The 12,533-nt window shown below is 24.6% G+C and overlaps 7 protein-coding genes across 7 annotated transcripts; 3 read left to right on the top strand and 4 right to left on the bottom strand.

Moving 5' to 3' along the window:
• Window positions 1-415: 415 nt before the first annotated feature.
• On the top strand, window positions 416-1,036 carry AAJ76_800062898 (rrna processing fcf1 family protein; the record flags this gene model as incomplete). Its single annotated transcript, XM_024476475.1, has 1 exon — window positions 416-1,036. The coding sequence occupies one exon, from the start codon at window positions 416-418 to the stop codon at window positions 1,034-1,036; it is 621 nt and encodes a 206-aa protein (XP_024331748.1).
• Window positions 1,037-1,380: 344 nt separating this feature from the next.
• On the top strand, window positions 1,381-2,217 carry AAJ76_800061933 (dimethyladenosine transferase; the record flags this gene model as incomplete). The annotated part of the gene is made up of 1 exon (XM_024476474.1): window positions 1,381-2,217. One exon carries the CDS (start codon window positions 1,381-1,383, stop codon window positions 2,215-2,217), a length of 837 nt encoding a protein of 278 aa, XP_024331747.1.
• A 24-nt stretch (window positions 2,218-2,241) lies between these two features.
• AAJ76_800060629 (hypothetical protein) lies at window positions 2,242-2,685 on the bottom strand (the record flags this gene model as incomplete). Its single annotated transcript, XM_024476473.1, has 1 exon — window positions 2,242-2,685. The coding sequence occupies one exon, from the start codon at window positions 2,683-2,685 to the stop codon at window positions 2,242-2,244; it is 444 nt and encodes a 147-aa protein (XP_024331746.1).
• Window positions 2,686-4,271: 1,586 nt separating this feature from the next.
• On the bottom strand, window positions 4,272-5,546 carry AAJ76_800057768 (hypothetical protein; the record flags this gene model as incomplete). Its single annotated transcript, XM_024476472.1, has 1 exon — window positions 4,272-5,546. The coding sequence occupies one exon, from the start codon at window positions 5,544-5,546 to the stop codon at window positions 4,272-4,274; it is 1,275 nt and encodes a 424-aa protein (XP_024331745.1).
• Window positions 5,547-6,741: 1,195 nt separating this feature from the next.
• Window positions 6,742-6,867, top strand: AAJ76_800056572 (hypothetical protein; the record flags this gene model as incomplete). The annotated part of the gene is made up of 1 exon (XM_024476471.1): window positions 6,742-6,867. The coding sequence occupies one exon, from the start codon at window positions 6,742-6,744 to the stop codon at window positions 6,865-6,867; it is 126 nt and encodes a 41-aa protein (XP_024331744.1).
• A 1,360-nt stretch (window positions 6,868-8,227) lies between these two features.
• AAJ76_800054685 (protein fam72a) lies at window positions 8,228-8,629 on the bottom strand (the record flags this gene model as incomplete). The annotated part of the gene is made up of 1 exon (XM_024476470.1): window positions 8,228-8,629. One exon carries the CDS (start codon window positions 8,627-8,629, stop codon window positions 8,228-8,230), a length of 402 nt encoding a protein of 133 aa, XP_024331743.1.
• A 1,277-nt stretch (window positions 8,630-9,906) lies between these two features.
• AAJ76_800051086 (ubiquitin protein ligase e3a) lies at window positions 9,907-12,228 on the bottom strand (the record flags this gene model as incomplete). Its single annotated transcript, XM_024476469.1, has 1 exon — window positions 9,907-12,228. One exon carries the CDS (start codon window positions 12,226-12,228, stop codon window positions 9,907-9,909), a length of 2,322 nt encoding a protein of 773 aa, XP_024331742.1.
• Window positions 12,229-12,533: the final 305 nt, after the last annotated feature.

Here is a 12,533-nt window from a genome sequence, read left to right as displayed (position 1 = left end):
TACATAAACATTAAAGATATTTATGTCGTAGCTATCAATCTGCCCTTAAACGCCCGTGTTGACATACGTCTGCGTCATCTTGACTATGTTGAGAAGATCTTAGACAATCTATTTAAATTTGATGTGTTGGTGATGTAACTATGTTAAAATAAATAAATCTATGCTTTTAGTAACAATTCTTTCAGGCATAAAAAATTACTTAAAGTATATAGCATTAAATAATGTACATATTTACTTAAATGTGTACATTGAATATTTTCAAATAAAAATTTTATATCATTTGACACATTCTCATTATTTATAACAGTAACTTTTTAATATTATCCTTGCAGCCAAATCTTGTTATATTTATGCATAAATAGTAGTAGCACATATTTAAACAATTTACATAAAATTATTTTTATTTTAAAACCCTATGATAAAAAAAATCCATAAATCCAACAAAAAAAGTATAAAACTTCTCAATAAACTTGGGTTTAGATCGCCGTACCAAATAATTTTAGACGATAAGTTTATTAATAACTGTAATAAATATTCTAAGAGATATAAACATCTAAAAGAAATATTTAAAAGTGAACCCAAGCTTTTTTTTACTAAATGCATATTAAAAAAATATAAAAGTTATAATCCAAATTATGAAAATGACATAAGTGATAACTGTGAGATGATTAAATGTCCTCATAAAGACAAAGATGATGTTTTAAAATGTCTCGCTTTTGTGTTTAGAAAATTTAACAAGAATCATTATATAATAGGAACATCAGATAAAGAAATTATGGATAAATACAGGAAGAGAGAAGATGTACCTTTACTTAATTTTAATAAGGGACAGATAAGATTATTTTTGAATACAGAAAAATTAATAAATAAGTCAAATACAACCTATGAGGCCACGCCTAAAGAATTAGAAAGACTTGAAAAAATATTTGGTGCGGAGGGCGGCCAGGAAGTATCTGAAAATTCTGGTGAATTTGAAGAAATAAACGTTGATGATTTAGAAGTATCAGAGGATGGTGAAACTACAAATAGTGAATGAAAAAATTAACATTTGAAGAATGTTTAAATTTTAATGGATTATTTGATATTGGTTATTTATGCACATATTGATTTTTTCATTTACTGTATTGTTGTTTTTGCTAACAATTTGTTTAATAATTGGTCATTAATTTATTGAATAATTTTAGATATCTTCTAACTCTTACTATTTTTTTTTTATTATACCGTTTTTAATCTTCGCTTATTAGTAACATAAGTAGTATCACTTATAAGATTATACAAAATAAATCATAATAAACATATTTTATTGTCTATGTTTAAAAATAATATTAATAGAAATTATAACTGTATCATTTCTCATTAATAAAATTTTATTTTTTATCCATGGTCAACCCAAAATTCAATAAAGACTTAGGACAACATATCTTAAAAAACATGGGAGCTATAGATACTATTCTTGAAAAAGCAAAAATAAAACCAACTGATGTTATTTTAGAAATCGGTGGTGGTACAGGAAACTTAACTTTAAAAATGATACCAAAATGTAAAAAACTTATTTGTTATGAAATGGACCCAAGACTCGCTTCAGAACTAGTAAAAAAAATTAATGCAAATCGAGAATATGCTAACAAATTTCAACTTTTTATCGGTGATGCCATGAAACACGACTTTCCATATTTTGATATGTGTATAAGTAATCTACCATACCAAATTAGTAGTCCTTTTATATTTAAACTTTTAACTTATAATTTTAAGTGTGCTTATATAATGTTCCAAAAAGAATTTGCTGATAGGCTTATTGCTAGGCCAGGATCACAAGACTATTGTAGATTGTCTGTGTCTGTGCAACTATTGGCGCAGGTCGATCATATTCTTAAAATTAAAAAAAACTCATTTGTTCCACCTCCTAAAGTCGAATCGGCAGTTGTTAGAATTGAACCCAAAATTCCAAAACCGGTTATAAATTTCGAAGATTTTGACGCTTTGCTAAAAATTTGTTTTTTAAGGAAAAATAAGACATTGTTGGCTAATTTTAGAGGATCAACGTTTATGAAGACTTTGAAAACCAAAAAACGACTAGAGGTAGATGAAGGAGAGAAATTAATTAAAGAAATTTTACAAAATCTTGATTTTAGTTCTAAAAGGGCAACAAAAATGGATACAGACGATTTTTTAGAGTTATATTTGGAATTTAAAAAAAATGATATAGATTTTATTTAAATATGCAAATTTAAATTAAAGTATTTAATTTTTAAGCTTTTTCTTTATGTCCTTAATTTTTTTATCGTTTAATTCACGTTCTTCTTTTTTTGATTTAAATCTTTTGATTTGATCTTTTTTACTAGTTTTTTTTACATGTAATTTGGCTTTAGTGTCCTTTTTTATATCTTTGTCTAGTTTGTAAATTGGCTTAAATGTTTTAAACATTTTTATATGTGTTGTTTGTAAATCTACTTTGGAAGTATCGTGCTCTATTCCAAAAGCACAAGTAACCCCGGGATTATATTTAAAACATAAACCATATTCAATAAATAAATTTTGATCGTGTTCTTTTAAAAAATTTCTAATTTCATTAATGTATAAAGGCTTATTTCTGATGTATATTTTTAATTCTTTCTTTAAAATGTCTATTGAAATATTTTTATAATCTCCGTTAATAAATATTTCTTCAATTTCGTTTTTGTGCATGAAGGGAATATTGTAGTCTGCTATATTATAAAAAGTTTGAATCTGAATATTTATTTTTTAACCCTTCTTTTTTTAAAATTGTAAAATTCTATTTCAATTTTTATTGAAAAGGAGTAAGGTTTATTGTTTTATGCACGACGCAATATTTTTTGCATTTTCCTTTATTTTTTTCCATTTATTAGCACAATATTTCTATGCATTTTCCTTTAGTTTATTCAATTATTTAGATTATAAAATGTTTGTTATTAAATTTTTAATTAAAAGAATGTAATTTTGCATTTAAAACATACTTGGGAACACATCAGGAATGCAGCCAGGTGCTAGATAAGTCTCAAGCACATTTAAGGTTCTAGGGTCTGCTTTTTAAAACTAAGGATAATATTAATATAAGTTTTAGGTAAAGAAGATTTATTAATGTTGGGCTGTGATGGTTTACGACTGTTTCCAATTTTGTTTTGGTGGTAACATGGATTCAGTGTTATTTATTCAACTTTTTTATAGTTTTGTTTGTTTAACATAAACATTTTTTTTAGACACTCAATGATATCAACAAAAAGTAAACAAAATTAATGTGATAATGGTAGGTATCACCACACATACATGACTTTAAGACATACATACAATTGAAATAAAAAAAAGCTTATTAATTAGTATTGATTAAATATAAGCCTAGTTTTTAAATGAGATAGCGTAAGCTAGTATAAAGAATAAAATCATTATGTTTTGAAAATGTATATCCTGCAACAAACAGAGGAATAGAAACTTTAAAAATATTATTAGTTCAATTTTTGAACTAACTTTTATCCTAGCACGACAAGTGTGCTAGAGGAATACTTTAGTACATCATAGATTTATTGGTCTCACATCATATTTCAATACAGATGTTCAATTATTATTAGATTATGTGAAAAGAATTTGGCTTTGTGATAATAGACTATTGTACGATCAAGAGATATGGTCACACTATTATGCTCTTTAGTGCAAGACCAATAATACCTCTTATTGCTTTCATCCAAAGTTAAAAAAGCCAATAAATACGGCAAATATTTTTTTTGGAAGTTTTGTTTACTATTAAAAATGCACAAATGCATACTGAGCTGGAAATTGATATATTAGTTGCTAGAGGCCAACCCAAGAGGAGAAATAAAAATACGTTAATTAAAAAATGAAAATTAAAAACTTATGGCTTTTACATGAAGATTGTTTAGTTTCTTTGAAAAGATTTCTTGATGGACTAAAAAAAGCTGTTAAATTGAATATTTAAAAACGTTTTTAGTTTTCATTTTTTTTGAGTCAAATTTTTTTTAAAAAATAAGCATTTTGGCCCATAACCGTTTTAACTAAGTCATTATCGTAAAATATAGCTCTCACGGTGTAATTTGCATTAAGACATCTCAAAAAGGTTTTACCACTGATTTTTCCTCGTACATCTAAATTTATGCTCATTGATAAATTGCATTTTAGTTCCTTTCTGACCGCATTCTAAAAAGAAATTATTCTCACAGCGATAAAACTTTATAAAAAAATTATGCAATTTGAGACACTACGCTACATTATATCCTAAAAAATGTGTTAAGTTAAAAAATTTATTCTTTTCTAAATTTCATTAAAAAATTGATAAAACTATCTAAATCACTATAAAAGTATTTATAATTTTTAAATATGCGTGCAATTTGATTTTTTAAATTTTCAAGATATTTAATTAATATACTTTCCTTTATATAATCAAAATGCTGATCTTGGTATAGTATTCTTTCTATTAAAGCAATCATATCAAAAAAAATTAAATCCGAAAATAAAGTTGAAAATTTATATTTTTGAAATTTTAACCTATCATCAAAATAATACCGCTTAATTAACTTTTTGATCTCACTAAATTTGCAATCACTGATAAAGGTAAAAACTTGCCATATAAGGTTAAGAACATTTTTTATCAAAATACAATGACGCTGTGGTATTTGCTGGTGCCTAAGTTGTTCAAAAATAATTGAGACACATTTGACAATACGTTTTTTTGGTCTATAAATTCTATTATAAAAATTTGTAAACTTTTTTTTAAAATGAAAATATTCATTATCTGAAATCTTAGAAGCATCTAAAATGTAGTTATTACTAAATTCAGGCAAATTGCCTGATTCAATTAAATCTTTAAATCTTTTTTCAAGCTTTTTTAAGAGGTTTTCAAGTTCTTCTTCATAGTGCAAAATTGTATCATAAGATGTTGCAAAAGATGAAAACTTACAATATGGACAAGATGATAAAAACCAATTTTCAAAGGCACCATCTGTTTGTGTAGGGGCAACAGAAATGCATGAATTTACAACAGTAGTATTATTGTCTTTTGAAGTTCCAGGGAGATTTAAATATGCATTTTTATCTGAATTACCTACAACTGTTTTGTCTAGTGGTAGTGCATCTGAGCGCAGACAAACAAGATTATTTTTAGATTTACAGCCTAAATCTAGTAGTTCTGGATAACTAGATCTTGTTAAATTATTCTCGTAAGAGTCTTTTGAAACGTTATTTTTAATACTTTGTAAAATTGTAGTAGTAGTATCACCACTACATTCATCTTGTTTCAATTCTTTATTGGTAGTATAAACGTTTTGTAAATATTCTATTTCAAACTCTTCAGTTCCCACATCTATACTGCTTTCATCTGAGTCCACGGTCGCATCACATTTTTTTTCAATTTCCATTTTTTCAATGCATTCTTTTTGGATGTATTCACCATTATCTTTACACTTTTTATCCTTCAATATAGAATCGATTGAATGATTAAGAGTACAAAAGTCCCCGTGTGTATTAACGTCTGATAATATTGCTTTTTTAAAAAACAATAGAAAACATATAAAATTCATTTTTGGGGCTACATAAAAAAGTTAATTAAATCGACAATTAATTTAATTTTCTTTTAAAACTAGATTCTAAAAGATATCTGAAACTTTAAAAGCACTTTTTATTTATTATTAAAATTTATTTAATCTTTATTCTGACCTTCTAAACAATCGAATTTGTTTATTAAAAATGTAAATTAAAAATATGTTCATTAATTTACAAATATAAAAATTCTTATATTTTAAATTATCAAAAGAATTCTATTTTGCGAAAATAAAAAATATACAAATTTCTTCATTTGCAATTTAATATGAAAAAATATAGTTAACATTGTTGGTATTAAACATGGGTTTATTTATTATAAATTATTTAACTAACAACATGTCGGATATCTCATGATATAGGAAGATATCTTTGTTATGTGTTGAAGCCATTCCTACAAACATAAAATAATATTTGTAATTAGCACTAAATTTAACGATCATAATACAGAAAATATATAAACTTGTTTACGTTTTTCTTAACACATAGTCTTGGCAAATTTTAGAAACCTTCTTTAAGTGGAAAATGATTTTTAATTAAGAATATTTAATTTTATACGTATTGTAACAAAGGACAAAATTTCTTTAGGTCCGAAAAAAATCTTTTTTGCTAAAATAAACAATTATGTTTATTAAAATATAGAAATGCGGATGTAAAATCGTACTTGAATATAAAAAAAATATTTACATAAATATTTAAGAAAGGGAATAAAAAAATAAAAAAAAGACATTCAACAATATGTGCTTTACACTAGCATGCTAAAAACTTTATATGTAGAAAAAATTTAAACTTTCAAATTCAAAATCCTCAAAGGTTTTTGTGACCTACTTTAGCAGATGTTTAAAAACAAATACATTTAATACAGTTGTGATTTATGACATCAATCCGGCTTTGCAAGCATAATATGGATCCAGCATATTTCTATGACATAGGTAAAAGTAATCTTGTCTTATATATGTAGAACAGTAAAACAGAAATTTTTAATTTTACACATCGAAGCATGTTTTTAAATGTGACTTTTTAAGTTATTTAATAAAGTTTATTAACATTTTTTGTGATTTTAAAGTGTTCTTTATTATTTTTGCTTTTAGCCTTTTTTATAAATATGGCTTGCGCTGTTTCGTTTAAACAAGCCTGTTAAATAAATTTTACAATATTTTACTTTTTAAAAAAATAATGTTTAAGTTTTTACAACATCAACCCATGATGCTTCAATGTCGGAACAATTTAGCTTGTGCTGCACTTTTTTTGATATACATCTTTTTAAAATTTTTACCCTTATTTCTAAAGTTTCTTATATAATAAGAAGAGTATAAAAATATTGCAGATTTTGTAAAAATAAAATAATCAGAAGTGCGAATTCGTTAAGTAATAATAACTTGGCGTTGACACAAAAATTTTCATTAAATATTTGTCGGTCAAGTCGTATCGTAAACCTCTCTGTAGGCGTCGTTTAGGGTTGTAAACATTCTAATGTTACAAGAGGCATAACATCACTAGGTCGGCATACAATTTCTATGGCTGTGGAAAGCATTTGTAGGTTGTATTCGGAATCCTATAGTAAGAAATTACATCTGAAGACCCGCCCGGGAAAGGAGTAGCATATTTTGCGTGGGATGGGGAGAGTCTATTACGGTCATTAGGTCCATATCGCACAGCTTGACCACAAGCCCTGTGAATCCCTAATATGATAGAGCGAACTCTATCAGTTGTCGGTTCGAAAGTATCCTTATGGAGTTAATCAAATCTTTCTACGGGCAAGGCCCTTGTGGTATGCTAGCGCCGTTAATACGCAGATATTGAGATTGAGGAAAAGTAGGTTTTCTCTAAGAGAAAGATAAAGTAATGTATGAACAAGACAAAAAAATTCAAACAAAGTGTATAAAAAATTAAGCTGAGAATTAAAGAAAACATTAATTCTGTTATGTATGTATAGGTAATCAGAAAACTTTGTAACTAAGAATACTATGAGAATCTGACAAGCTGACATATATTTAAAAAGAATTAATTGATAGATAAAATAATACTATAGAGATGCTCAAGATGTAAAAAATTTTTTTTACTAATAATTATAATTTTGAAAAAAAATGATTTACTGTGAAAAGAAAAATTCTTGTAACGTGTAGGACTAGTAAAAATCAAATTTTCATTTTTTAAGATTATCATTATTTTAAAAATGAAAAAAATTTTTATTCGGCTTAAAACTATGCAAATCGTCTTTTTTTCATAATTCAAAAATAATAGAATAAATTAATTTAATTAAATGATTTTTTATTATTTGCTATTAAAATAATTCTTAAAAAATATCAAAAATTAAATGCTCTTGAATGGCGTTTTAGAGAAGAAAATTTTAAGTTTTGTAAAATTTACATTTCTTTTTTATGCTTAACATTAAATAATAGGGGTAGGGAAATTGTAAAGGTGTATTACAAAAAACGTTGCACAGATTAAAATTCTTCTTCAACCTCTTTATATATACACGAAAAAATGTTTTTAAAGCGACACATCTTAAGAGAAAAAATTTAGAATAAAACCTTTAACAGTGACAACCATGCTTTACAATTTTTTTGTATTTTATTGTGGTGTATATAGAAATTTTTAAGGTGAAGTGTCTAAAATAAAAATGTCAATTTTATCTTTTTTTATTTACATTAATTAATTTTTATCGAATTTTAATTTCCTGGCTTTTTGCGTCATTACATTCATTTATTTTCCAAATTAATAGACTATTTCCTTGTAAAATAATATCATAATAAACTTTGTTTAAACTAAACATCCATAAATGTCCATTATTTTTATTTTGAAGACATAAGTCACAGGGAGCAAGTATTGTATACCCTAGTATAATATTACATATTTTACATATGACATTTGATATTAAACAAAGACAGGATTTAGTTCTATATGTTATTCCTGATTTTTTAATATTATCTGTCGGATAGTTAGTACTAAAAAGTTTTATCTTGTTATTAGATATAAGAACTGACCTCATAGATTTTTCAGTGAGACATTTACAACATTTTCGACATTTAAGTGTATAAATATATTTTGTAGTTGATTTCATGCAGTAAAAAAAATTATTAAATTTATATTTTTTTATACACAACCTTAATTAAACTTTAATAAAAAATAATAAATTTAAAAAGAGCGGGAAAAATGTTTAAAAATGTGGTATATTTGTTAAAACATGTCTAAATGTAACTCAGTACCAATTTGTCTTATTAATTTATGTCAATAGTTTCTAAAATTATGTTCAATTTGATTAGTTTTGACTATCTTTATGTCGCATATGCTAATTTTATTACAAATCAAAAATAAACAACGAAATTGTACATGGACATTGAAATAAAAAAGTTTTATGCTGTCTTTTGCAGATTTTTAAGTTAAATTTTAAGCAAAGACAGAAATTTTATCTGCTACTTAATACTAAATTGTATTTAAGTAGTATTGTAGTTAAATATAAAAAATTATTAAAATTTACAAAAATACTTTTCATATTTCAAAAATTAAGTAAAAATTTTATTATAGTAATATCAATTTACTGTAAAAATATATCAAAAATTTTTCTACACTTACAGAGTTGTTGCTGCATTATTGTCATGATAGAGCAAAAAATGTATTTTTAAAACTAACATTTTTTTATAAAATACAATTAATTATAAAACAATCTGTTTATTCGTTATAGAAATAAAAAAATTAGTACTTGATATATAAAATATATAATTATTTTACTTTTCTTATTTAATACAACATCCTTATTGCATTTTTATTGATATCATCTAGAAGTTTTTTTTAATATATTCTCTTAGTTTATTTTTATCTAATTCTAATTTTTTAAATGTTTCATTTTGTATATCAATAAAACAAGGGAAAAAATCTTCAATAAAATTTTTATCATCTAATAGCTTAATATTCCATTTCAAAAAAGAGTAGATATCCGATTTGTATTAAATTTATCAATTTTTATCTTTTGGCTAATAGGACCCGTAAAAATGCGCAAAATTGTATTCGTAACAAAATTCTTCAATTTCTTTTGTAATTTTTCTGAAACACGAATAATTCCTTACTTAGGACTTTTTGTACAAAATTACTCCCAAATAATTTCCTAATTTTATTTTTATAAAAATTGGTATCTTCTTTTTTAAATATCCTTTTAGTATCACAAACCCTTTCTGTTCACTAAATAATAATTGTGACAGACAGAAAATCGTTTAACAGTTAATATTATATACATTTTTTTAGATATTTCATTTGATTCTAGTCATATTAATAAAAAATTTATTATTTTTTTGTCAAATCTATTAATAAAGTAATAATAATAAATAAGTTATACATTTATTTTTATAATAGAAAAAATCCGGCAGTCATTTCCAAAGCAGTTCGTAGCTTTCCTTCTAATTTTTCTTTTGAAGAATATTCGGGTAATAGTAAAGTATTAAAACACGTCTGAGATGATGGAAGTCTTTCTGTATCACATCCATTCTTCATAATAACGAGCTTTAAAGAACCAGCACCCGCTATTGGTATTCTATCATGTCCTGTAATAAATTGAATTAATTTTTTTTTCATTTTTTTGCTGTAAGATTCAAAAATTTCCCAGAAATATTTGATAATAGTAGAATCATTTTTATATCCAGAATAAGATGTTGTAGATTTTATTTCGTCAACATTTAGATTGTTGGATCCCAATATTATCTTTTCTAACTCTTTAGAATTTACAGGTGTTAAAATATTCTTATTTATAACAAAATAAAATCCCTCTTTAATCGCATTAAATTGTTTTTTTATTAATTTATTGAGAATAAAGTCAGAGTATTTATTAATGAACGAATGCAAATTCGCTTTTGTAACTTTAATTTCTCTATTGCGCTTATCTAAATTATAACTCTTTACTTCACCAGTTGTAGTTGTGTAAATAACTGTAAAGGTAAGTTCAAGATTTTCAATTTCTTTTGCACTTAACTTCTTAAGTTTACTAAGCGATAAATATAAACTATGATCTATTTCTTTCAAATCATTAAATGTTGTCTTTTTATTAAGTAACTTTTTGAAAAAGAAACTAGGAAATGGTATATTAAGTACTACATTATTGTATAATGCTATACCTAAAATTTTACCAATACAATAATATTTATCAAAATCTAAACAGTCATTTTTCAACCATATAATATTTTCTGCAATAATAAAAAGTGAATCATCGTGTTTTATTTCGTGACTTAATAACTGAAAATACTCTTTTCTTATTCCGCCAGAATCTACACCTTCCTCATTCTTAAAAGTAATTCGTAATTGTTTATGCATGTCTTCAAATCTAATTTTTAGTAGAATTTTTAAACTCTCAGAATAAATATTTTCACGATTTACTGTTATAAATAAATAAGGTTCAATGTGCCCTTCAAAAAGTGACCTAAAAAACGAATCTTGTAGTGATGTTTTCATTAAATCATTATTTTCGGATTTTAATACTTCTGCTTTAAGGTAAACTGGAAGTATAAATGAATAACTTAAGATGCTTTTACCTTTGGTCCTAAAAAATTTGTATTCTTCTTTAAAATTCATTCTTAAGCAAAATTGATTTAAATAAAATTTCTTATATTGTACAACTTGTAAATTTTCGTTGAATTCAAACATCAAATAAAAGATGTTTAACATTAACTCAAGTCTTTTGTTCTCTCTAATATTAGTATCAGAAAATCTGTTAAGAGTTTTACGCATGTTTACAATTAATCTAAAAAGATCATTTTTATTAAAAAGCTCTTCATTAAAACAAATATAATACTTATTTACTTCTAAATTTTGTTTACAATCATTCACATACAGTTCAGTACTAGAATGTTCTATAAAGCTACCATCACCCTTTTGAGTTTCAAAACCATTCTCAGATTTCATAAAAACTTGTTTTGCATCCCCGTTTTGATCATCAAATGTAACATTAATTAAATTATTAATGGTCTGATCTTTTTCAGATTCTACTTTTTTAAAATTACACTTTTTCGTGTTTGATTTAAATATATCTGTAGAAATTTGAAATATAACAGTAAGTTTCTGCAAATCTGTACATGAATACATGCTTACTATAGAATATAATCGTAAGATTAATAATCCAAGTGTGTAAAATGGACAATCCTTATATTTTTTTATAAGAATATGCACTACACCTGAAATTAAGTAATATTCCTTACTTGACCATTTGTTTTTATTAAAGTAATTACAAAAAAAATGTTTTTCTTCTTCGTTATTAGAAATGTTTAAATCGTACATTCCATTTTCCAAATGTGTATTCGTAATATTTTTAAGAGGCTGTTTATCTTTAACTAAATCCATATTATCATTAAAGTTAGAATTATATGGAGAATATAATATTAGATCGTCTACATTATTATCTTCATATGACTTATTTTTATCAATTTTAAATAAATCAAGATAATGAATTAGTAAATTTATGCATTGGTTTTCTTTAAATTTATATTTATGCAAAGAAATATCACCATTTACAAGTTTGTTTGTATTTTCACACAAAAAAATGTCATCATAATCGCATAAAATAGCAGAAATTTCATCGAGCAAATTTGGATTTTCGATCTTCCTACAAAATGCTTTTAAGCAATTTTGTCTTTTACATCCATAAGATAATTGTTCAGCATACAAATTCTTTTTAATCATAATATTGATATGGGGGTGGTTTTTATAGAGACTGTCCCTTAAAAATTACAATCCTTTTCTTTAATATTGATTAAATAAAAAGGAGAGATAAATATAAAAAGTGTTAAAAATTAATAATAAATGCTTTCAGAGTAACTATGACATTATGTTATAAAACTAATTAAATTCTCATCATTAAGCATGGGGTAAAAATATATTTTTTTAAATAGTAAAATAATTTTCTAATTTTTAAAGAAAATAATTTATTAGTAACACATATAAAATGTATAGAATATAAAATCAACTTATTATCATTATAATAATAG

This window comes from Vairimorpha ceranae (assembly GCF_000988165.1).
Source record: "Vairimorpha ceranae strain PA08 1199 chromosome Unknown NODE_8, whole genome shotgun sequence".
Lineage (NCBI taxonomy): Eukaryota > Fungi > Microsporidia > Nosematidae > Vairimorpha > Vairimorpha ceranae.
This window is presented reverse-complemented; position numbering and strand designations above follow the sequence as displayed.